This window comes from Podarcis liolepis, assembly GCF_965112155.1.
Source record: "Podarcis liolepis genome assembly, chromosome: 3".
NCBI classification, from domain to species: domain Eukaryota; kingdom Metazoa; phylum Chordata; class Lepidosauria; order Squamata; family Lacertidae; genus Podarcis; species Podarcis liolepis.
The window spans coordinates 43,356,738-43,382,268 of NC_139557.1; the positions used below are offsets into that span (position 1 = coordinate 43,356,738).

General features: G+C 43.7%; 2 protein-coding genes across 7 annotated transcripts in view; one reads left to right on the plus strand and one right to left on the minus strand.

The window, feature by feature from the left end:
- Window positions 1-825: 825 nt before the first annotated feature.
- On the plus strand, window positions 826-21,121 carry MRAP2 (melanocortin 2 receptor accessory protein 2). Its single transcript, XM_083497593.1, is given in 5 exon segments — window positions 826-849; window positions 16,589-16,725; window positions 18,484-18,583; window positions 19,757-20,112; window positions 20,115-21,121. Coding segments are annotated over 4 exon segments (621 nt in total). The 5' UTR covers window positions 826-849; window positions 16,589-16,595; the 3' UTR covers window positions 20,150-21,121.
- Window positions 21,122-23,958: 2,837 nt separating this feature from the next.
- Window positions 23,959-25,531, minus strand: part of CEP162 (centrosomal protein 162) — a 36,416-nt gene continuing 34,843 nt past the window's right edge. For all 6 annotated transcript variants that reach the window (XM_083497500.1, XM_083497505.1, XM_083497504.1 and 3 more), the window contains 2 exons: window positions 24,645-24,779; window positions 23,959-24,342 (listed from right to left, as the gene is read on the minus strand). In XM_083497500.1, the coding sequence (XP_083353626.1) occupies window positions 24,118-24,342; window positions 24,645-24,779 (360 nt within the window). In that variant the 3' untranslated portion in view covers window positions 23,959-24,117. The remainder of the gene's footprint in view (window positions 24,343-24,644; window positions 24,780-25,531) is intronic.

Genomic DNA, 25,531 nt, shown 5'->3' on the forward strand with positions numbered 1-25,531 from the left:
GGCTTCCTCTCCTAGCAAACTCAAGGGAGTTTATGTTTTGATGGGATGGCTGCAGGTGGGCTCAGAAGACTATTTAATTCGGAGGGGACCCTCTGCTCTCCTTCCTCTTTAGCCGCGCCGTAACCCCGTTTTTACTCCGAAGCAAGCCCTGTTGGCGGATCGATTCCACCGCTGCGCGCGTGTCTCAGCCGCCAAGCGTTGAATCGCTCCGTCCCCTTATTGTAAAGGGACCGTGTGGAATTGACCAGTGGCTCCGTAGAAAGAGATGCCGGTGGAGATGCCGTCTGGAATCGGAACCGTACTAGAACCGTAGAGTTAGGAGGGACCACAAGCGTCATCTAGTCCATCCCCTGCAATGCAGGAATCTTTTTGCCAACGCGGGGCTCGAACCCACGACTGTGAGATGAAGAGTCCGGTTTGCCTGGAAGCGGGAGTGCAGCTGTGACTGGGAGAATCAATACTCAGCTGGGAACGTGTAAATGGAGGAGGGGAGGGGGTTCTTTTTTCTCTCTGCCTCCCTCCCCGCTCTGGTATCGCCGCCGCGATTGCTTTGCAGCCACAGACTTTTGCTGATGACCCGCTGTGGCTGCTGATCACCAATTTCTCTAGTCGAGGCAGCTGGTAGAAAGGATATTTATTTAGCTATAGAACCTTTCGCAGACTGCTTTTCAGTACCTAAAAAGAGAGTGAAACATGATAAAAATAAAAACAGATAGGAAGAACAGCAGCTTTTTTACTAAAATGGGAAGGGGAACAAAAGATAAGAGTTTTTTTTAAATGCTTTTTAAAAACTCAAGCAAATAAAAAAGTCTCCATCAGGCGCCAGAAAGACATCAGAGTTGGCAAAAGGTGAGCTTCCTTAGGGAGAACATCACTGATACCATCTACCTGTGAAGGAAGGGAGGGAAACCCGGACATGGAGCCTGGAGGAAGATCTTAATACATAGACAGGTTTGTGCAGATAACTGGGTCTTCTAGTCATTTAGGTTACAGAATGGAAGCCAATGCAGTTGCTTTAAGATTGGTGAGGAATCGCACACACACACACACACACACACACTGCACCAATTGACGTTTCAAGGGCAGCCCCATGTATCTTGTATTATAGTTGTGCAGATAGGACGTTATCAGCATGGCTAGCTGCCACCTGGCTAGCTCTGTCCAGGACCAGCCATAGCTGGTGGAAAATGCGTTGTGTCCCAGGTGTAATTTGAGCACCCAACAATATGGCTGGATCAAATAGCTCCCCTCAAAATAAAAGCTAGATTATGTAGGCAGGGTGCAATCTGGCCCACTAGTCTTGTCTGGACTCTGCTTTAGTTTGTTGTTCCTCATCCAGTTTACTGCTAATTCCAGAATTGGCTGCAAAACATATTGTTGGATCTTTGTGTGTGTTATTTCACTCTTGGGATTTTTGTAGTACAAAAAGTCACCACTGGGACTGCTTTGCTGATTGAACTGTTGAAGGTAAGGTGTTCATTGAAACAAATGTCAAGAATATGAAATGTTAAGCAAAAACAACTGGAAAATAACCAGAGGCTCTGTAGAAGATGTGCTGTATTTTTATGAAGTGGCCTGATCCATGTCTTGTTCTGCTTGATTCAGTTATTTCTGAGATGTCTATCTTGCTTCAAACCTCGTATGATATTGTGCCTTTTGTGTACACCAGCGCTTTTTCAGTGACATTTTCCTTTTGCAGCTCTTTCTTGAGAGAGCAGCTCCTGCTCCCCCACTTACGTTCTGTCAGACAGAAAAAGTTGTACAAGCAAAATGGCATTTAAAAAGGAGCTGGGGCTGTTTTCTTTTTTCTTCTTGTTGTAAATGCTCTGGATTTTTTCCTTTTATTTTTCCTGTGGATTGATGCTGCTGATTTATGGAAAGTTTCACACAGTATATTTAAAGCACAAGCAACACACATTTATAGCCATGACTTTCCCCAAAGAATTTTAGGAACTGCAGTTTGTTGAAGGTACTGGGAAATATAGCTCTATGAATGGGGATATCACATCTCTCAGGATTCTTTGGGGAAAGTTAAGTGCTTTAAATCAGTGTTCAAAATGCCCCAGGTGTTAGGACCTGTGCAAGGAGCAAAACATTCCTATCATGGCTCAGTAGAGATTTCTGGGCACCAGGCTGGCAACCACAGTTAGTCCATAGTTAATACCATTTCCATTTCCACTGTGTGTGTTTCTCCTTCTTCCATACTGGGACATGTGAATTGATGTTAGAGCAAGCTATGGTCAAGCAATGTAGTTGAGATTGTAGAATCGTAGTGTTGGACGGGAACCCCCCAGGGTCATCCAGTCCAACCCCCTGGTGAATAGACATTCTGTTGTGGCGACCATAACCCAGGTTTAAGGTGCCATTTGTTGCCTGGCTTTCTAACACTGCTTTAAATGTACAATATGGACCTGCCCTGTATCTGGGAGAAGCTACGAATGTTCTGTTAAGCTGGTGGCTAGCAATTGTGCTCCAAAGGGAGATAGAGAGATGGAAATCATCTTGTGTTTGCTTTTCTCTATCTGTTTTATCTGTCCATTATATTCTCTCTGGGGATGTGGGGTATGGGCAGTACTCTTCACTCCAACCCAGATGTTTCATCTCCTTCTCTTCTTGTAGCCCATCCCCATGACCACATTTCAGAATTAAGATTTATATGTGAACTATTTTGTGTGAAGCTGTTAGAAAAAAAGTGAAGCTGGTTGGAGGCTCTGCCAATCATATGTAGAAACTGTGTTACAGTGAGGAACAGTACAATGCATTACGAATGTGGGCGAGGACAAATGATCAATTATTGTCATGCTTTCATGAAGAACTTAAAACAATTTTTCATCAGTGAGTGAATAATAGCTTTGAGTTGTCTACTCTGGCAGAACCACAGAGTGAGATTTATCCCCCCCCCAATTGTTGAACTGCTTCAACAGACATTAGAATGGAAACATACTTGAAATGGGTTCTGAAAACATGCTGAAGCTGGATTGGGAAGGACAGAAACAATGTATGATGTGCAATTCCACCTAAATTTCTGTGGTTGCGGCACAACTGTGGACCTTGGCAGCTGAACAATAGAACCGCAGAATTGTGGAGTTGTAAGGGACCACAAGGACCATCTAGTCCAGGGGTCTGCAAACTTTTTCAGCAGGGGGTTGGTCCACTATCCCTCAGACCTTGTGGTGGGGCGGACTATATTTTGAAGGGGAAAAAATGAACAAATTCCTATGCCCCACAAATAACCCAGAGATGCATTTTAAATAAAGGGACACATTCTACTCACGTAAAAACACGCTGATTCCCGGACCGTCCATGGGCCGGATTTAGAAGGTGATTGGGCCGCATCTGGCCCCCGGGCCTTAGTTTGCCTACCCATGATCTAGACCTACCCCTGCAATGCAGGAATCTCAGTCATACATGGCAGATAGCTGTCCATCTGTGACAGCCCCCCAAGTTGGGCCTGCTACCTTTCCCAGTCTGGAGCTGTCACAGTTAATTATTTTCCCTCTTGGTTTCAGTTGTGGGGGAAGGAAATTAAAAGGCAACGATCCACTAGGTGAGACGAATGGAAAGCAGTCCTCTACCTGCAATCCTGGCCAGTGTGAGCTGGCAAGGGTTTGGAAGTGACAGATGATCTGCCCACCATTCCTACTCCCCCATCCTACAGAGGATTGCTCTCCCCATCATTAGGTGGCAGAGACTACAAGACGCTTCCATACAGATCCCTTCATTCCTATTTAGACTATATAGTTCCAGGCTTTGCTAAATTGTAAAGGCATTTTAGTGTGGGGGCATTCTAGTCTGAAAAATGGGAGACAAATTCCGTAACTGGGTCCCTTCCAACTCCATAATTCTATGAATAACTTGGGTAGAACTTCGTTCAGGAGTTGTTATCAAATGATACTTGGTAATGTAAGCAAACCCTGTGGTCTTCTTTTTAAAGACAGTCTCATGCTGTGCGGTTTAGGGCCTCTTTGGGTAACCACCCAAAAATGATGGGATTGGAGACAACTGGAAAATAAAATGTTATATTTGAGGTTGTTTCTTCCTCCTTAATTGTCTGTACCACTCCCATCTCCCAAAGAATATCTGGACATTATGAGAATACTGTAGACCAGGCATCCTCAACCTGCGGCCCTCCAGATGTTTCAGCCTACAACTCCCATGATCCCTAGCTAACAGGACCAGTGGTCAGGGATGATGCGAATTGTAGTCCAAAACATCTGGAAAGCCAAAGGTTAGGGATGCCTGCTGTAAATTAACTGAACTGTACTGTGGAACAAAAATAGCTGATTGTGAAGACGCTTCCACGAGCACACTTCCAAAAGCTAAATATGCCCATCTTCTTTGCTGTTTGTTTTTCAACCAGTTCTGTGGGGAAATGGTGGCTAAAATATGAATCAGTACTGCACAGCAAATGGTCTTGAAAAAGTGGCTGGGATCACAGTAGGGTTACTCTGATATGTCATTGATGGTGGTGAATAGAAGTGAATTGGCGGAATTTATTCTGAAGTTAATCCAGATCCCAGAATGAAACACTCACAGAGGGGGAAGGGAGGGAGGGAGAATATGCCTAGAGCAGAGCTGTTATGGAAGGATTCATTGTGAGGGTGATAATTGTGGTCTGAATTTAAAATTGGTTTGCAGAGAGAAAAGACAGATCAAGTCTGTGAGAACAGTATGTTCCTTGATAGACGCGAATTTGGCTGAACTGAGTCAGTGCTGCAGGCGATGGAAAGCTTTTGGGAAAGCTTGCAAGAGAAGCATTTGTTGCAGTTCCCTGTTTTTCTGGCTGTTGGGATTATAGCAATTCTGTATTGCAGCAGAGAACATCATACCAGGCCGATTGATGCTTCCAGTCTCCCCTGGTCAAATTCTGACACTTTACTATTTAAAAGAAAGCCTCTCTCCAGACTTCTGATCCTGTCAGCCAGAGGAATGGACATAGGTGATGAATGGCAGAAGGTTACCACTGATTCCTGCAACTTTCTGTCATAATTTCACTGAAAATTTACTAGAGTTGACCGTGTTCCTATCCCTTCCTTCAACCAATGTGTTCAGGGCTGGCAGTCAAGGGTTTATATTAATACATTCTCCCTACAGCTCTGAGAGGTAGGCTGTCGAGACTCACACTGTAATCTTTGTAGTTATTTGAACCCAGGTCTCCCTAGTCTCAAATCAGCACTCTGTTTATTTTCTTGAGACTTTCAGTATGAGAGGGGGGCGGGCAAGGGCTAAATAAGTACTAGACAAAGGAACTAAAGAATATGAGGAGGGAAAAGGGGGTTGAAGCTTCAGGGTTGCTGAAGAGTCTGTTGGAATATGAGGACAGAAGCAAAAGACTACATATTGCTGACTTACCATCTATTCCAGGCATGTCCAACAGGTAGATCATGATCTACCGGTAGATCACTGGACGCCTGCGGTAGATCACTGGCTCCCCCTAAAGAAGCTCAACAAGTTTGGCTTCCCTAAAAGCTCAACAACTTTGACCTGAACCCCCCAAAAGGGGGTAGATCACTGCCATTTTTTAACTCTGTGACTAGATTGCAGTCTCTTGGGAGTTGGCCACCCCCGATCTATTCAGACTACAACCTTTGGTATCACCTATTCCTGCAACACTTTCCGAATATAAGGTAAAAGGTAAGGAACCCCTGGACGGTTAAGTCCAGTAAAAGGCAACTCTGGCGTTGCGGCGCTCATCTCACTTTCAGGCTGAGGGAGCCGGTGTTTGTCCACAGACAGTTTTCTGGGTCATGTGGCCAGTATGACTAAACCCCTTCTGGTGTACAGAGGACCATGACGAGTGCCAGAGCACACGGAAACGCCATTTGTGTGGCAAGGCCCCCAAACCATTTCCTCGTTAGAATAAAATTCACACTGACACAGAATTTTGGTTTAAGGTTATTGGGTAAAATTTTAGGCCACAACTTTATTTATTACAGAAATGTGAGCAGTATTGGCATAGGCATTGGCAAAGGACTATATCAAACTCCTGCCCCCTTTGCAGGAAGTCAGTAAGGGTAAACCACCCAAAGAGGAAGCCACATTGGAGGAACCCGCCTGTAGCTCTCCTCGGTGTCCCTAGAGGCCTGGCATGGCTCTAGCCCCTCAAGTGGACTTCGGACAGGATCCAGGCCCTGGATTCCTTTAACGGAATACCCTTGGTCAATGGAGGGGCAGGCGATGGCTGACCTCCCCTCCCCCACAAATCAGTGAGCCAATGCCTAACCGCCAAACCTTAGAAAGTTGTGACGATTGCTAAGAGGTAGGCGATAACCAAGTGGCCAGTGCCAATCTGCCAATTGGAAAAATTCCTACCTGGCCCCCGTCCCAAGACAGGTGACCAACCGAAGTCCAAAGCAAGACCAGAGGACGTCTAAAATAAAGGGTGGGCGGGCGGGTGGGTGTTTGGCAGCGTGAAGCAGGTGCCTGACACGCGTCACACTGCCACTTTTATATCACCCCACACAAAAGCAATTGGCCAAGAAGCCAGGGTGATCGTGGTACCACCCTGGCATGATGGCATTATTCCACCCACGCCAGGGGAGGAGGAACCGGCCTGGGGGCCTGCCCGCAATCAAGACCATCCTTAAAGATGATCCCACTTACCTTCCTGCCACAGCAGTACCTATTTATCTACTTGCACTAGCGTGCTTTTGAACTGCTAGGTTGACAGGAGCTGGGACAGAGCAACAGGAGCTCACCCCGTCGCGGGTCTTCAAACCGTCGACCTTCCGATCGGCAAGCCCAAGAGGCTCAGTGGTTTAGACCACAGTGCCATGCATGTGCCTCTTTCCAAATATATGGTACTGCTGACAGCCATAAGGCAAAGATGATTTATTGATAGTTCCTAGCTAGCAGATCATATTATGTCCCCAAGCATGAATAACTTGACTGAGTCATCTCCAGTGAGAGTTTTAGTAAAGACAAGTAGATTTGAAAGCTTACCTGCAAGATCTGTTGTTGTCAATTTATCTCTGCCATAGCTAGCTTTGGAACGCGCTTAGAAACCCTATTGTCCTGCCCATATTTGCCAAATAGTTTGGACAGAGGGAGACATTTGCCTGAACTTTTGTGCTGCCCAGTGGGAGAAACAAAGATGGGGATAGCAAAGCAAAGGGTGGCTGAAGCCTCAAAGAAGATGAGCAGTCGACTTTATGTCAGATCTCAATCTTACGCTTCTATAATGAAGTTTGCTGGGGGAGGTGGTGGTGTGGGCAGGGGGTCCGGTCAGTGAAAGGGCAGACATGTAAGAGCTGCAATAATTGGGCTAATGTAATAGTTCAGCCAATACATAGTTGTTCCACCGTAACTTGAATGGATGGAATTAAACTGTCTACCATCTGGGAAACTGAAATGAAGTCTAACCAAAAAGTCCAAAAGGAATGGGAAATTTACAGAGATTATTTAAAAAACAACAACCAGTGTCCCCAAGTCAAAACCTGGATTTGCTTTGATTAATTTTCGCAAAACACAACATGGATTACAAGTATAGTATGCGGAAAACAGTAGAAATGAAGAAAGGATAAAAGGAACAGTTTTAAAAATAGGCAAAATAGACCCGCGTTGAGGAGGACGGAAGCCTATTTAGAGAAGAAAAGGAATTGGGATTAAAGAATATAGTGACATAAGTCCGTATGTAAGAACTTATGGATTTATGGTTGTATGTATGCTTTTTGTAAGTTTTTTTCCTCACCCCCCTTTTTGTTTTTGTTGTCATTTTACTATTTTGGTTATTTTATTGTCTGTGTTTGTTCATCAAGCAAGAAAACTAATAAAAAGCAAATTTAAAAAAAAGAAACTGAAAGAAAAAATAGATGCGGGTCTAGGCTGAAGCTTAAAAGCAAGCTGGATTTATTAAATTGCTTTGAGTTTCTCTAACGTTGAGGAAGGGGCCGACTTAGTTACAATTTAGTTTCCGCACCTGCTAATGATGTGGAAAATATGATTGGGACATTGCTAAAATGCTTCTCCTCCAGTGTTAAACAAAACGAAAACAGCATTTCTTTCTCTTTAACAGAAGTCATTTTCTTCCACGTGGCATTGGCCAAGGCTAATAGTGGAGCAGCCATTTAGTAACTGCGCAGAACTGTTTATGGAGGAAATAAACGTGGTTGTTTTTGTTTCTGGGATAAAGTACACCTTCAGTTGCTTCTCTGTTACGGCCTCAGACAGCAGGGGTTACTTCAACACTTGCTCTCTCTTGTCCTTCAACTTAGAGCATGGCAAAATGGCTTTCCAGTTTGTGAAACTGGGTATCTCAAGAGATGAGAGGGTGGGTACGATTTTGGGAAGTAGATCCAAGAGAAACATAGCTTCCTCCTCCCTCCACCCCCTTCAGCTAGACTTTTAATAAGAATACAAAGTATCCAAAATGATTAGGATGATGATTTGTTACATTTATATAGTGCCTTTCATCAAGAGGCCACAGAGTGGTTTACACAAAACAGAATAATGCAATAATAGTAACAGGAAAATACAATACTCCCCACACATCTACAACCCACCTACTGGAAATCTAGCCTAGTGTTGCCACACAGTGCTGAGAGCCACTTCCTGTCTTTCTAGCAAGAAATTATCCACCTGTTTTGCACAATCACGCTTAAACCTTGAGCTCTACACCCGTAACAGGTTTGCATAGCTGTTTGTGCTAAAAAATCAACACTGGAGTAGTTTGGGTCACTGAAGCAAAGCTTCTCCAACCCTTTGTGACTGGGTACCAAGAGGATCACGGATCTTTGTATAAAATATTTTTATAAGATAAAAAAGATATGTAAGCTGTACAGCTGGAGCCTTGGTTGTAATTTGACGTAGCTCTTTCGGAAGGTCATTTTTATTTTCTTTCTCCTTCTAACCCTCTTTTGTGTTGTTACAGTAATTGCTACAGTCAAGCAACCCAATTATTTCCCTTTGTATCTTCCTAGCTATAATGTACTGTATTCTTTGCAGGAGAAGCGAATGCCAGGCACTCTCTACATCATGGGTAGCCAAACTAAGTCCTGGGAGCCGGAGCCGGCACGTGGACGGTCCAGGAATCAGCATGTTTTTACATGAGTAGAATGTGTCCTTTTATTTCAAATGCATCTCTGGGTTATTTGTGGGGCACAGGAATTCGTTCTTTTTTTTCCTTTCCAAAATATAGTCCGGCCCCCCACAAGGTCTGAGGGACAGTGGATTGGACCCACCCCCTGCTGAAAAAGTTTGCTGACCTTCTCTACATATCTGTGTTACCTTTGGAAAACACCAGGGTTTAATAAACGGTGTGAATTTTAATGCAGTTGCAGACAGCGAGTTATTATAATGTACAGAGAAGTGGATAATTTGTTCATCCGTCGGGGGAGTGTGTGTATTTGAATATCTTATTTGATCTTAATAAGCCACATAAATTTTAAATGATAAATTTAAGCAGGCCACCTGTGTAAGACCTTGCACTGCTGTTCTGGAGAAGTGGGGTAGTAACTTCCAATGTTCACAGTTCTGAGGTGGGAATTTCTTGAACAAGGCACTGTTTGTTAAAGGCAACTTGATTGTGTGTTGCTTCCAGTTCTGTCTGCGTGAATGCAGTGGAGTTCTGCATGGACAATAGGACTCACCTCCCTCTCCTCCCTCTGCAGTCCTCTGTGTGTTCTCAAAATCTGGAGGGGGAGGGGACCTTCTGGTTCTGGAGCAGATATTTATGGGGCTGGGGGGGTGTGCAAAAAGTTGCAGGGAGAAGAGTAGAATGTGAAGTTCCATGGTGTGAGTGGTCATTCACTTGTGCAACTTTGAATTCTGCCTTGTATTTCTGTGGGAAGAAGTCATGGGCAACGCCAAAATGCCTGCATGTGGCACATCCCTGACATGTCACACTATTTAGGAGAACAAGACAGATAGAGGTGAACAGAGCATTTGTGTTGAATTGTGAAAGCATCAGAAAACCTTGGTTTAGTCTAAATAGGAGAAACCGGAAACAATGTATCTAGGTGTTCTTTTTAATCCTGAAACAGGTGCCTTTTGGTTATTGTAAACCTCTGTTTGTTTGTTTTGAAATTTCTTAAGAAGCGAAGATTTTCGTTTCACAATAGGAAGGAGCTGTTATCACTCATGTGGTTCATTCAGGTGGGGCCAGGGAGATGATGGCAGTGTATTTCTAATGAAGCAATTCCTGCCCTTGATAGACAAGAAGAGCCCTACTGAATATAGTCCAGGATTCTGTTTTCCTGTATTGGATAAATAGTAAATTATATCTCTGTTGTTGATGATGATGATGATGATAATAATAATAATAATAATAATAATAATAATAATAATAATAATAATAATATATTATGTATACCCCCCCCCAGCTGACTAGGTTTCCCCATCCACTCTGGGCAGCTCCGAACAGAATATTAAAAACACGATAAGACATTAAAAACTTCCCTAAACAGGGCTGCCTTTAAATGTCTTCTAAAAGTCAGATAGATATTTATTTCCTTGACATCTGATGGGAGGGTGTTCCACAGGGTGGGCACCACCACTGAGAAGGCCCTTTGCCTGGTAAAGCCCTTCACACTGGTCACTGAAGGTAGAAAGGACTACTTCATCTTATATTGCATTCCTTTCTTAGTTGTGCTAATATTAGACGTTGACTCTTTCAGTTGTTTTTTTACCATTGTATTGTTCCATGTTTCTAAAGTGCCAAGACTCTAATGATAAAGTATACACACTATACTTAAATATTTCTATGTGAGCTTGCTTTTAAAAGACAAGTGTTGCCTTGCAATGGATAGATGTGTCTACAGAGACACTCCTTTTTCTTTATTCTCCTTCCTTAATACGTTCCCTCTTCCATTTCTCTTTCTGCCACTATCATTTTCTTCTTCTCCTCTGGCATATTTCTGCTTTCCTGCCAGACTCCTCTTCTTCTGCCTTAGGTGTTATTGGCCATTTATAATAAGATAGAAAGCTTCACATAGCCTTGACAGAGTCATGTCAATCCTTACTCATCATCAAACCTTTTATTGGCATCACATACAAACATCCAAAACAAATCAATACAGAATAACCACTTCCCCAGTGGCACAAAACAGTTGCTAAAAGAAAGGAGGCAGAGATCGAGTAATTAATCTGGCTGGTCTGCGACTCACTAAGCTGTCCACCACCAGGGCCCTGACGTGGCTCAATGGGCTAACCAATTGGGAAGGCTCTGGGAATCCTTACTGATGCTTGGCTCCTGGGGCCAAAGGGAATCTGTTTGACTGGTCCTTGTACCAGTCAAAGGAAAGTAGAGCACAGGGACTGAGGACCACCACTGTTCCCAGGAGAACACAAGAAGGACCCTGCGGGATGAGGCCAAAGAAAGTCCCATCGAGTCCTGTGTGGCTGAGCAGATGCCCACAGGAGGCCCGCAAGCCAGGACCTGAGCACAACACCACTCTCGAAACTTGTGATAACCTGCAACTGGTACTCAGATGCATACCAACAGGAGAGGCAGTATGAACCTTGGACCAGCCCCTCCTTGCTCTATGGGAAGCAGTGAGAGTGAAAAGAGGGGAGAGGGAGATGGAGGAGGGAATCAATAGGGGGCCATCTCCTCTGTAACTAATTGTAGTTCTGTGCTAAGATCCTTAAACGCTATCTAAGCTTTATTTTCTGCTTTACAGCCCCAACCGTTGTCAATGAGCATTTATCAAAGCTACTTTGCTTTCTGGGTTGCTGCATTAGCTTTCTTGGAGCTCATTAATGTAGATGAGTAATCTCCATGGCTCTTCCTAAATTTCCTTACTTTGCTTTTTGGTGATGCCTCATTTCACCAGCCTGATTTATCAGCTGCAGGAACCCACGGAAGATGGCTTCATGGGCATAAAATCTCTCAGATTGACTTGTTTCCTTGTGGAGTATTGCGCTAATCCTTTAAATCCTGGAACTCTGTGTGCACATGTGCATTTTTGTGTGTGTGTACAGTGGTACCTCACGTTAAGTACTTAATTCGTTCCGGAGGTCCGTTCTTAACCTGAAACTGTTCTTAACCTGAAGCACCACTTTAGCTAATGGGGCCTCCTGCTGCCACCGTGCCGCCAGAGCACAATTTCTGTTCTCATACTGAGGTAAATTTCTTAACCTGAGGTACCACTTTAGCTAATGGGACCTCCTGCTGCCGCTGCGCCGCCGGAGCACGATTTCTGTTCTTATCCTGAAGCAAAGTTCTTAACCTGAGGCACTATTTCTGGGTTAGCGGAGTCTTTAACCTGAAGCGTATGTAACCTGAAGCGTATATAACACGAGGTACCACTGTATTCTCTCTCTCTCTCTCTGATTGCCATGACAGGAGGCATCATCTTGATGGTTTCAGGGTGTGTGTATACACCCACAAGTGTGTGCATGCAGGAGCAAGGCACTTTGTGGGTGCCATTAAATGTAGCAGAATGGAATGGGGAGAGACATGATCCATTGAGCACAATCCACCAGGAAGTTCTCTGTGCAAAGCTCCCTGTAATCAGCAGGAGCAGCAGAAGAGCTCAGTGTACACTGAGCTAAGGCCATAAACTCATTAAGCATTCCTGTTTATATCAATGTGGCATGAGCAGGGGAACTTTCCACTGGAATGTGCCACTGCCACTTCTTGGTGAGCAGACTGCCATTTTAGATGTTCCACCTCAAGCGCCATTTTGTCTCTGGCCTATCCTGTGTGGGGTGGTGGTGGTAGAAAAGCATCTTGGGATATACTCTGAAGTTCAGGAGCCAGTGCTGAACATGTGCTTCCACAGGTATGAGCCGTGCCACCTGACAGCCTGTTGTTGTTTATAAATGGTTGCTTATGTATATAGGATTTTGCTGTAAATCTGCAAAGGATTTTGCCACAATGTGGCAGGTTTGTCATCCGGGGCTTTCATGTTATAGATTTAGTACAGTATTATTATTTTTAAAAGAGAGAAATTTGTCTTCTAATTTGTAGAAGCCATCAGAGGACTGCTTGGATGACCTATGATGTACACTTTGTTGCCAGATTTATTTGAGGTATAAGGAGTAAGGGAATACATAAAACAATCTGCTGAATCATCAATTTCTACTAGAAACCTGTTGTTATCATCACTTCACCCACTACCATTATTTGCAAATGCAATTTTCCAACAGCTTTCCTGGCCTGTCAGTTCTCTGACTAAACATTTGCCCGGAGCTCTCAAATTTAAATTGATGTCATGCAGAGGCTCACTATGGTAAGAATTGAAGATGCTGCTGGTGGTTTAATGATACCTTTTGCTTGAGGCAGGTAGAGAATGTGGGTTCTGCCTTTTGATTTATTTTTTTTAAAGATACAGTTTGATGCTGTGTCTATTGCCTTCCAAACTCCCCCTGGCAAAAGACAAAATCATATACCTCTACACTGCATAATTAAAGGGAGAAAACAGACTCCGCTAACCCAGAAATAGTACCTCAGGTTAAGAACTTTGCTTCAGGATGAGAACAGAAATTGTGTGGTGGTGATGCAGCGGCAGCGGGAGGCCCCATTAGCTAAAGTGGTACCTCAGGTTAAGAACAGTTTCAGAATGGACCTCCAGAACGAATTAAGTTCTTAACCTGAGGTACCACTGCACAATGACGCCTCTTTCCCCTGCCTGCAATATAGAACACTTTAGGGAAATTTTTCCTTTGGGTTATAAGTACAGTTTCAATAAAAGTCTCTTCAAGTGGATCTTTTGCTTTTTCTTGTTAAATGCTAAATATCTCATAAGCACAGATATAGATGGGAAGACCTGGGAAAAAACCCCAGAAAAAATGAAAAAAAGTGTGTGGAATATTCAAACTATGTCAAACTGTTTTGTTTGTTGTTTTTTTTTCCATTCCCCCCCCCCAAAAAAAAGGGCTTTGGAAAAAAGCCTGCTCCCCCCCCCCCCAGTTTTCCTGGGTCTCCCCCCTGGGCATTCCCATCTCTAAGCACAGAATAGCCATCACTGGTGGGCCATCTTTTTATTTAAAAAAATCATCCAAGGATTGGACAGTCCTTCCACACTTGTTGCAAAGGGATCCAGGCATTTGAAGTCTCTCTGGCTGGTGTACCCATTTCTTATGTTTAGGTTCATGCTAATAAAAGCATCAGCTGCTGATTTCTGAATATCAGATTGTTGTTAAGGAGCCAGAAAGGGTGAGGGATCCACTCCCTTTTCCTGGTCAGGTCATATTATGATTATGTATTCTGTGTTTTGATATCGTGATTTTATTTTGTGAACCGCCCTGAGACCTGCAGGTATAGGGTGGTATACAAATTTAAGAAATGAATGAAGTGCTGATCTAGCCCTTAGGGGATCAAATGACTTTATCAGTACCATTGCCAGATCATGGATCTGTTCCTTTGTTAAAAGATTCTTAAAGATGTTAAAAGCTTCATAAGGATGTACACTTCACCGCAGTGACTGCAAGGTATCCGGGCTGATGTGTCAGGGGTGGAGTGGAGGGACTGGAGCAACATTTGACCTCAAGCTCAATGGGGGGAATTTGAAGTGGTTGTGTGAGCCAGAAACGTGGCTCCTCCTGCTGCTGCTGTGGAGGGAAGCTGCCTCCAGCCCCATGGCAGCAGAAGGAGCAGGCAGAGGAACCCCGGCCGTGGAAGCTGAGCTGCCTCACGATGCCTGGACGTTGCATGTGATGCCGTCTTGCCAGGCCCTGTGCCCAATGTCGCAACATTGCAATGCCATGATGGTGTGCACAATGTAAGCCCCCACAATATCTTTCCAGAGTCGGAGCACCTGTTAGCTAGTCGTTCATCTGTTATTAAATACTATGTTAGCACTTCCGTTGGTAGCATACATTGTTTCTGAAAGCTGACAAGCTTAAATAAGAGCAGGGAGCATGAGAGGGAAAGTGGTGGGGCAGGAAGGAGGAGACAAATGTTCAAATATGAATGATTAAAAAAAAAATCTCCCTCCCCCTTGCCCCAGTTTCCCTGCGTCACTCAGGTGTACAGGACAGAATGTTGGGTTTGATCCCATGAAGTGCATTGATTGGGTATGCTAGCAATCCTACGTTTTGTCTGCTTTGTGAAGTTGGCATGATAAATGTGGTAAATGCTATGTTGACTAATGCTTTCAGTGCAGTGAATAAATGTTTGTATGCACCCACTGAGCAGACAACTGGAAAACGACATCATGCCCCAGAGTTGTTTGTTATGAGACATGAGGTGATGATTAGATACTGAGAGTCAGTTGGACAGTGGCTATACTTAAAAGTGAAAGGGCCCTGGCAAGAAACTGAGTGTGGAGCACATGCTTTCGTCTGAAGAATGGAAAGAAATTAATGGCTATCACATTTTCTTTTTTTCAGTGCTAGTAGTTAGTTTTAGAATTAACAGATTACCTCCTGAGGCTGACTAGAGTGTACACTTTTTTCAAAACTCTGCAGAATTTATTACGAACTGCCTATCAAAATTAAGAGCCCAGCTATTTTTAAAACACTAAGCCTGCAGAGGGTTTTCAAAAATCCCTCTGTGACAGGTACGCTTGGATAGCGAGAGAATACTAAATAGCCTGTACCTCACAGAACAGTCTTAATATATGTGCACACATTTTTCAGAGTTCTCTTTCCTCTAAAGTGGAAATGATTGTGAGCCTTCAACTATTAATGTCCTTTAAACTACACTGAAGGCGCCTGATTGTGGCATTGTGCTACACATATAAGCATACATTTGTAAACTATGCAAACGTAAAATGAGGGTTTGTAATAATTGCAAGCTGCCTCTGAATGGATGCTAGCACAGCATTACGTTCCTTTTATGTGTCTATAGCTGGTCCACAGCACCTCACTTTTAGCATAAAATCTATGAGCCCCAGAGAGTCTATGTGGCATAATAATAATAATAATAATAATAATAATAATAATAATTTTATTATTTATACCCCGCCCACATCTGGCTGGGTTTTCCCAGCCACTATGGGCGGCTTCTACAAAGACCAAAAATACACTAAGATGTCACACATTAAAAACTTCCCTGAACAGGGCTGCCTTAAGACGTCTTCTGAATGTCAGGTAGTTGTTTATCTATTTGACATCTGATGGGAGGGCGTTCCACAGGGTGGGTGCCACTACCGAAAAGGCCCTCTGCCTGGTTCCCTGTAGCTTTGCTTCTCGCAATGAGGGAAGCGCCAGAAGGCCCTCGGCGCTGGACCTCAGCGTCTGGGCAGAACGATGGGGGTGGAGACGCTCCTTCAGGTATAGAAGAGGTAGAGGTTAGAGTTTTGGACTGGGGCCTGGAGGGCAGAGTTCAAATTCACACTTAGCCATGAAGCTCACTGGGTGACCTTGTGTCTGTCACTGTCTCTCAGTGTCACCTACATCACAGGAATGTTGTCAGGGAGAGAACCCTTGTATGCCAGCTTGCGCTCCATGGAAGAAAGGCTATATGTAGCCTAACATCAGTCCTGGAATCACCTTGTGTTCAGCTGCTTCAATGCTGATTTTAGCCATCCATCAACAGACTTTAAAGGTGGAGGTGAAGGCTGGCATTTGTAAGAGAAGAGAACTGCTGCTGATTGGAATGAGGAGTCGTGGGTAGAAAGCTGAGAGGTTTGGGGTGGGGACTTGGTTCAGACGGGTTTTTTCTGCTAAAGCTTGTTGTCTTTGCATTTCTGTATTGATGCAGGTTGGAGATGGCTGGACCCAGATTTATTTCCAACAGAACATCCCACCACTCTTTGCTATCGAATTCTGATTATACTTGGGAATATGAATATTATGAATACGGGCCTGTTTCCTTTGAAGGCCTCAAGGCTCATAAGTGTAAGTCAATCTGGAAGCTCTATGTTTTGGTTGTTTCAATTACTAAAACTCCTCATTCTCAACTCGAATGTCAAGAAAATGCATTTTTGAAATTGCGCGTGTGTGCGTGTGTGCGCGTGTATACACACACACACACACACACACACACACACACTCTTAGTCAATTTGATAGCACCGTTGACTTACCCCTTGTAATTTTCTTAAATATTTGTGCCCGTAGTTTGAGAACATGGGCTTTACAGATAGGGAAGGGGGCAACCCTGACCTCTGAGCCAGGAATTTCTTTTCTTTTATGAGCACCAGTCATTTCAGGATCACTCCATGCCTCATGGCCTTGGTAATAATGACATAGCCTCAATTTGTTCCTGTGATCTGAGCTGTTCTTTGCCAAGACTGTTGTGATGAGCACTACATAGTCCTTTATGAAAGGAGGCTTATCTTTCCAAATGGAATTTGCCAGAGTTGTATGCAGAACATCAAATGTGAGCAGAGCATAAAGAAGCTGCAATCAGCCTTAATTATAAGCTGCTTTACTCTGCCACGCTGTAATCGTTCCTTTTATTGTTTGAAAATTATATAGCTAAGAAAAAAAATAGCTTTTAGTATCTTACTTTTGTGTTCTTGCTGTCATTTGAGTTCGCCTTCTTTGCTGGTTTTAAATTCAACCCCCTGGACTATTGGGAAGGAAATGCCACAATGTGTGTGTTTGTGTAGGTGTTTGTGTGTATGCGCACAGACCTAGCGGGTTGTTTCCCGTGCTATACATGTGCTAGAGGAATCTTTGCAAAGCAGCAGCAGGTGAGAAAGCCGTTTGGGCGCTTGGGGCGGCACGTGTGCCCTATGCCCAGGGCCGTGCCCTGCACCCATGGATGGGGCCAGCCACCTGTGGGGCGGGGCCAGCAAGGGCAGGACGCTCCACAGGGCCTTCGAGGAGTCTGCCTGTCTCCTCCCACTCAGCTGCCCTACAGCTGAGGGGGAGGCAACGGGCGGACTGTTTGGGGCAGCACAGAGCCTGTGGGCACTCAAGCCACTGTGTCACTCCCAGGAGAGACGTGTGGGTTGGGTGTGCTGCAGGCCTTGTGGTGAGTGTTGCCTGGCATTTTGTCACCTCTCTCAGTTGTGACACCCCCTTCCTCCGCCCCTGCAAAGCAACACAGTTTTTCTTTGCCTGATTTCACTGACAGTGTATATTAACAATACAAGACTCTGGCCCCAATCCAGAGTTCTTTACGTGACTGGCAGTGCAAGTTCTAACATCACTGATCACCTGCCGCAAGTTAGAGAGAAAGGTAGGGAGGGGCATTTAGGCACCCCAGCCTGCTCACAAGTGACCCACACTGTGAACAGCTGACACAGACAGTGATATATGTGGATTGTACATATAGCTGGGGGCAGTAGCACGCACAAATACATTTCTGTGCAGAGATGAACCTCACCAAATCAGGGCTTGACAAAATGTACACAAAGCATAATCAGCCAAGGATTGGGCAACAGCTGGTTCATTTTTCATTATGGTATTCATAGAAATCTATTGCACCCACGTCAGCCCAGTGGCGTAGCGTGGGGGGTGCAGGGGGGCGGGCCGCACCGGGCGCAATATCTGGGGTTTAGGGTTAGGGGGCGCAAATCCACGGCTTAGGGGGCGCAAATCCACGGCTTAGGGGGCGCAAATTACTTGCCTTGCCCCGGGTGCTGACAACCCACGCTACGCCACTGCGTCAGCCGATTAATCTCCCTCCTCCTCTGCTTCTCTTACAGATTCGATTGTGATTGGATTTTGGGTTGGCCTTGTTGTCTTCGTCATTTTTATGTTCTTTGTACTGACCTTGTTGACCAAGGCGGGAGCACCACACCAAGAGTAAGTACCACCGAACAGATTTCTAAGGCCCAGGACCCAGGTGGCAGCAGCACCTCTGTTGCCATAGCTCTTTGGAATTCGCTCAGAAATAGAGTAGACCCAACACAGCTTATGTTTTAGCCACTGTACAATTCTATGTAACTTGTCCGCTCTGAAAAGACGATGTCCCCTTGATCTTGTCAATGAAAGAATGCCAGTTACTTCAATGAAGAAAAGGACACAAGATGCTGGTTTACAGCAGGTAATCAGCCAAGGCTTGGAAGCTAGGGGAAAGATGGAGAGGGCAGAGCCCCCATCAGCCTTCTTTCTCCCGCACCCCCAAACCAGGATGTCTGGAAATAAATCAGATAGCCTAATGAATATTCGAGATGAGGGATAGAGAACTGGCCCTCTGGATGGAGCCGGACTCCAAATTCCCATCAGCCTCAGCTGGCATTGCCAATGGTTGGGAGTAATGGGAAGTGTAAACCATCGACACCTGGTGAGCCACAGGTTCCCCATCCCAGTTCATAACTGTTGGGAATACAGAATGTCCAGCTGTAGCGTTTAGCTGGCTTGCAGGAGGCAAACCTTCTGGCAGATGGATTCCGTCACAATTCTATCCATTCTCTGAGTGTAAGGGTGCTCCCCTGAAAAGAAGTTTAATGATTTTATTTAAATCTGGATGGCTTAGGTTTTGTTTATAACTGGGTTTTTTAAATGAAAATTACAATTATGTGGAAAACATTCAAAATTCCTGGGGTTGTTGTTTTTTTTAACCGTTGAAAACACAAAATTAGAACTGCGTGTCAAGCTTCTCCTTTTAAGAAGAATAGCTGGAGAGGACAAGTATTTCCATTCAGTTGCTTTGTTAAGTTTGTGTTTTCACAGGTGTTTGACTTTATTGTTATCAGAAATGTATGGTTTGTCGTGGGGCAGGGAGGACAGTCCTTCCAATGAACTCTACAGAATTTGCAGCACTTAGGGTTGGTTCAGATAGGCATGTAATCAGCTGATTATTGTAGGATAAGGGCAAGCCATTGACTCAAGAATGGGGAGACCATATTTTTTGCCATCCTGTCTCAGCCCAGTCTGTTTCCAGAGAGTTTTTTGGCACCTGATCTTTTATACTTTGTTCCTAAACGAAATTGTGCCCAATTTTTCACCCACCGCTCCTCTCTCCTTGCTTCCTAGCACTGCGGACTCTTCTGAGAAAAGGCTCTGCATGAACAACTTTGTGGCAGACTTTGGAAGGCCTCTCGATTCTGATAGGATCATTTCTCAGCAGGCTGCTGAGGAATCCAGGCTGCTTTTTCACTGCTACATCAATGAGTATGAGAACATGGACCGGGCAAAGCAATGCCAGAGAGTGCCAGTTATGGACAGTAACATCCATTTTCAGGAAGTAATTCAAGGCAGTGAGGGACTGGAGGAGGAGCTGAATAGCCATGCAAAATTCAACATCCCCAACTTTGTGAACACTGACCAGAATTCTTCCCTGGGTGAAGACGACCTGCTGATTTCAGAGCCGCCTATCATTTTAGAGAGCAAACACTGAGTCCAGCCTCCCACCAGGTTATTGACTGAAGAATATTGAGCAAGGTATTCCTTACATTAAAACAGAACACATTTCTCCTTTACTTTCTATCCTCTCTTTCATTGGTGAATACAGGACTACAGTTGAATACGCTCTGGTAACCAGCATGGGATAGTTCTATGTGGTCTTTTTAAGTGTTTGATGAAGCCAGAGCTTTTTACACTGCTTATAGTTTTATTTCATTTTATTTCTAGAAGTACAGCACAGCTGTTTAAGAAGGAAGTTATCCATGCTGGAATATGAGAGTTGTTGGATTGTGTACATGTGAAGCCCCCGAGTCTGTTTGAAAGTCACAAAACTGTTAAGCCTTGCATTTAAGCAAGCTAAGAACACAACCCTCCAAAAACTCAATTCAGAGGAAGACAATTGTACCTAAGTGTTGAAATAAATGGGATTGCCACAATTTATCTAAGTCCTGTTGAGATCAAAGGACTTAAGCACTAGTAGTGAACTCTGCACTGAGGTCAATGGCTTTACAGTGAGACATAGTTCTATGTCGTTTAGAAGTAGTTGGACATTCTGTGGCGAAAGCCTTATGCCATATGCTGTGTTGCAGGAATGAGTGGGTATACATCTATGCTGTATGCGTGCTTTATAATCCTCGTAATGTGCAAGAACTATTCTTGTGTGTTCAATCATATGTATACCATATATACTTACTGGGACCAATTGTCTAGCATGCTTCTTGCATGTGTACAAAAAGCCCTGTAGGTATACATCATGCTCAGACAAGTACCTTCTATTTCCTTATGTTCTCACAGTTGTGTTTTTCCTATAGAAAAAGTAAACGGAGATGCTCTTAATTGGTTTCAGTGTGAATAGCATGTTTTGTTTTGCTTTTCTTTATGCTTGATCCAGGAGTGTAACTTCTTGATATACATTATTTCTCCAGTACTATTGCTTGAAATAAACTGGGTTGTTGATTTTTATATTAAAAAATAAAGCCTGCCACCTTCTGTGAACTGCCATACCTTTATTGTGCCATGCAATATCTAGTCTTAAGTGAGCTTCTGAGTTGCATTGCACATAGTACTATGGAAACAAACTTACAAACAGAGCCATGGATTGAAGCCAGTGTCAGTTTTTGCCTGTAGGCAGATGGATGGGCCACTGATGGGATCCTTGTTGACGTCAACCAGCAGAAAGCCCCCAAATGGCCCCATTGCTGTCATTGGACCAAATTGATATGCCTGCCCCACCTTCTGCCACTGCAGGGCTGCATGTGGCAGTGGCCCCACCTCTCTGGGATGTGGGGGAGAGGACTTTGGCTTCCTCATGAAGACTCTGATCTACTAAAGAAGATAACCACACCAAGACATTATGAAAAAGGAATGTGCCTCCATCAGAAGGAAGATGGTGACATCTAGCTGAGAGCATCATAAGGACTCTAACCATTACGAGTCCTCACTGTTGACACCAAATGCCCTGACCACTTTACAAATCGGTGCCTGGGAAATGTTTCCAGCTGTGGCAATGTAAGTCCCCTTTTGCTTTATATTTTCCTTATTCTACAAGGGTTCTCTGACGGTGGGATGGAATATTGTTGACCTTTCCTGTGGTTTTTTGTTTGTTTGTTTGTTATTGCCTTTTCCGAGGATTTATGTACCATAATTGTTCTAGCAAAGCAAATTAACATAGTATCTCCTTAAATGCTCCTATTGTTTTGTTTAAATAATTTGAAATTCAAATTTGCCCATTTTTGTTTTGAACATCCTTCACTCAATGAGCAGCTTTCTACATCTCAAAAGCTTGCTTCTGAATGAGTCCAAGGAGGATACATATCTGCTACTAAAGGAGTTGCATAAGGGAGTGGGTAGCTCTGTGGTCTAAACCACTGAGCCTCTTGGGCCTGCCACTCGGAAGGTCAGTGCTTCGAATCCCCACAGTGGGGTGAGCTCCCGTTGTCCTGTCCCAGCTCCTGCTAACCTAGCAGTTCGAAAGCATGCCAGTGCAAGGAGATAAATAGGTACCACTGTGGCAGGAAGGTAAATGGCGTTTCTGTGCGGTTTGGTTTCCTTCACGGTGTTCCGTTGTGCCAGACACGGTTTAGTCAGGCTGGCCACATGACCTGGAAAGCTGTCTGTGGACAAATGCCGGCTTCCTCTGCCTGAAAGCGAGATGAATGCTGCAACCCCATAGTCGCCTTTGACTGGACTTAACCGTTCAGGGGTCCTTTACCTTTTAGCCTTTGTATTAAAAGAACAAGAAGCTGGAACAGAACACCATGTCTGTAATGGCAGGTTTATAGCCCGAAATGATGATTTTGTATATTACTTTGCTAGGTGTTATTTCTTTTTTTAAAAATGGAAGGTGGGAGAATGGGTATCTAGACTGTGTAGGGTCAGACTGGGTTTTTTAAAAGATGGACCTCATCTGGAGGTTATAGTAGTTGCGCCTTTGTGAGCTTGCCCTGCTCTGCCCCCTTCCCTCACTTTCTATGACCTCATTTAATCTCTAGGGAAGGTGGAGATCATGTGAAGTAATGTGGCACCATGTTGATATCACAAAGTCCTTTTTAAATGATGCATACTATTTGATCCCTTGCAAAGTTAGGGCTCCACCAGTCTATGGATAGTGAAAAGCTTAGGCATTGCTAATTGTGATGGATCAGGCCTCAGGAGTGTCATTAAATCGCCTGGTGCTGGTGCACGTAAATTAGTAATTTACATGACTCAATATTATAGCATTTTGGTGTCACTGTATCAATACTAGAGTGGATAGTATTTCCATGGCCAAATAGAGTGGCACATCATTTATGGGAAAGGATACCATTAATGTTCTCACTTTGGGGAATCTCAAAGCAGAGTAGAAACAAATCAGCCCCTTTGTTTCAGAGGAAACAGACTCTAGGGCAGATGGTGCGACTTTCACACTGACTTGAGGCCCAGTGCTTTTCATGTAGCTGACTAATTTTTAGCTGGCTTTGATGTCTGAAAGTGGCCTTAAGGCCAATGGTCCTGTTTTTGCTCAAGATCGCCAATTATGATTGGTGGCCTTGCCAATGAAATCTTTCCATCCTAGGATATCTAAACTAGCACTTTTCCAGCATTAATTGACATGGAAAAGGATGAGAATGGATGCCATTTGCAAATGTTCATTCTGTCCCTTCCAAGGAATTAAAAATCTGTTAATCTGATAACGGTTTAACAGTTGCCTCTAATGCCTAAAAACCACCTGTATGCCTTTATTTTGTCATGTTGCAACAGCTGTAGGAGACTGAAATCTGCTGCCATTTTATTGATGCACCTATGTCACCTTGTCAATGCTACAGTCACAATTTATGTGGTATTAGAGCATTCATTTTATAAATACTTTATAAAATTATATATAGACTGCCCTAGCAGGGCAGGTGCAGCAATAAAACATAAAATATCATTTGAAATGATGTTCATTTTCCTAATTTGATTTTTAGAAAAGCACCTGGAAAATTGTGTTACCTGTTTTTTTTTAGCAGAGATATACACCTTTCAAGAGCCTTTATTCATACCTTTTCAAGAGATGGAAATCCATACTTTAAAGCTTCCAGAGTGGAAAGAAGCTCCTTTATTTATACAGGTTTAGGAGCAGGAATGAAAATGGAAGTTTGCTGACACCCCTGCACCCCAAAGGAGAAAGGCCTGGTGAAAGTTGATATCATATGCTGCTTATGGATATTCCTGCTTGGTCACCAATTGCTTTTTATAATCCAAGCAGTAGGAACAGGAGCATAGTTTACTTTGGTAGACAAATCTTTTAACGCATCCAATAAACTGCAGAGATTCTTTTTTGTGAAGGGGGGAAAAAAGTTCAGCACTTCAAATTTGCAATTAGTATTATTTAATATACAGAATAAAAACAAGTTAGCAAGGATCAGGATAAATGTATACAGGAAAAACCTGGGCACAACTATAAAGTTAAAAACTAATCACCTTTTGTGGCAAGGCTTCATCTTCTCTCTCTATTGAAGCTGTTTCACTGATTAAATGAGGAGCTTTCTAGTCTTCCAGTCATTTTCCGGCATGCTTGGGCCACCTGGTGGAATAATAACACCCTGTTTCTGCAGCTGCCGTAGAACGTCCAAAATCGAATCCAGTTCAATGCGAAATTTCTCAAGCTCTTGGTTCTTCAACAGTGCCAGCTTCCGCCATTTCTCAGTTTCCTGGATTTGTTCAACTTCCGCAATATGCTGTGTTTGCTGTATTACCTGGGTAGTAAGCAAGTTCACTGATGAGAGATGGCAGCATAATTTCTAAGCCTGACTGTTTCATTATCAGAGCATTTAGAAAACCTTTCATTTATATTTGTTTTAAAAATTCTTTGGAAGGGGCTCTACAAATCAACACATCTAAATACTGACTAAATCAGGTTACAGGTCTATCAGACTTTTTAGATGTGGCTTGAGACTCGATATAATTTATGTGTTACATTAAGCATTCTGAAGGGCATTTGCACTCGAACATTTGAAACATTGACTTTTTAAAGCGAAGAATTCCCTGTTTTATTTACCTGCTGAAGTTCTTGTTCTCTTTGTTCATATCTGGCCTCCAAGTGTTTGATCTTCCTGTCTAGACACACAAATCGTTTCATCTCTGGGGTCTGGCTCTCTCTAGCCTCTCCAAGTTCTTCTAAGAGTTTTGCCATCTAAAACATGAAATTACCTGTTTTGTTTTTCTGTGTATGCTCAACGGCATTAGCAGCAACAGATGCTCCTACACCCACTCAAAACATTTCTGGGGATAGGAGTTTCCCCAGAAGGAATTCAGTAAGCACACCATCCCCATTGATTCAGTATGGGATGCAGCACACTGAAATCTAATAAGGGCACTTGTTTATTAAAATATCCCTAATATTTATTATAGAAAGAGGACAGAAGTCATATGGATTGCACTAGCTTAGCAGCAAGGCTAGAATCCCAAGTACACTTGCTAGAGAGAGCTCCTGCAGCTGCAGTCAATCGGAAGCTGCAGAAGCCCTGTTGGACTTTCGGCTTCCAAAAGAACGTTCAAAAACCGGAACAGCCACTTCTGGGTTTCGATCGTTCGGGAGCCAAAATGTTCGAGAACTAGGCTGTTCGAAAACCAAGGTATATATGTATTTTGTGTGTGTGTGTGTATGTATGCACACATTCAGTCACATGTAAAAATTAGCTTTAATTTTTGGTTTTATATCTCAGTCTGCAGTACAATACTGTACCCCTGTTTCCCATTTAAAATGCAACGGAAAACTCTGGCTTAAAGTCTCAAAGAACGAAGTACCAAAGCCAATACAGTGGTACCTCTGGTTACCTACTTAATTTGTTCCGGAGGTCTGTTCTTAACCTGAAACTGTTCTTAACCTGAAGCACCACTTTAGCTAATGGGGCCTCCTGCTGCTGCTGCACCGCCAGAGCAAAG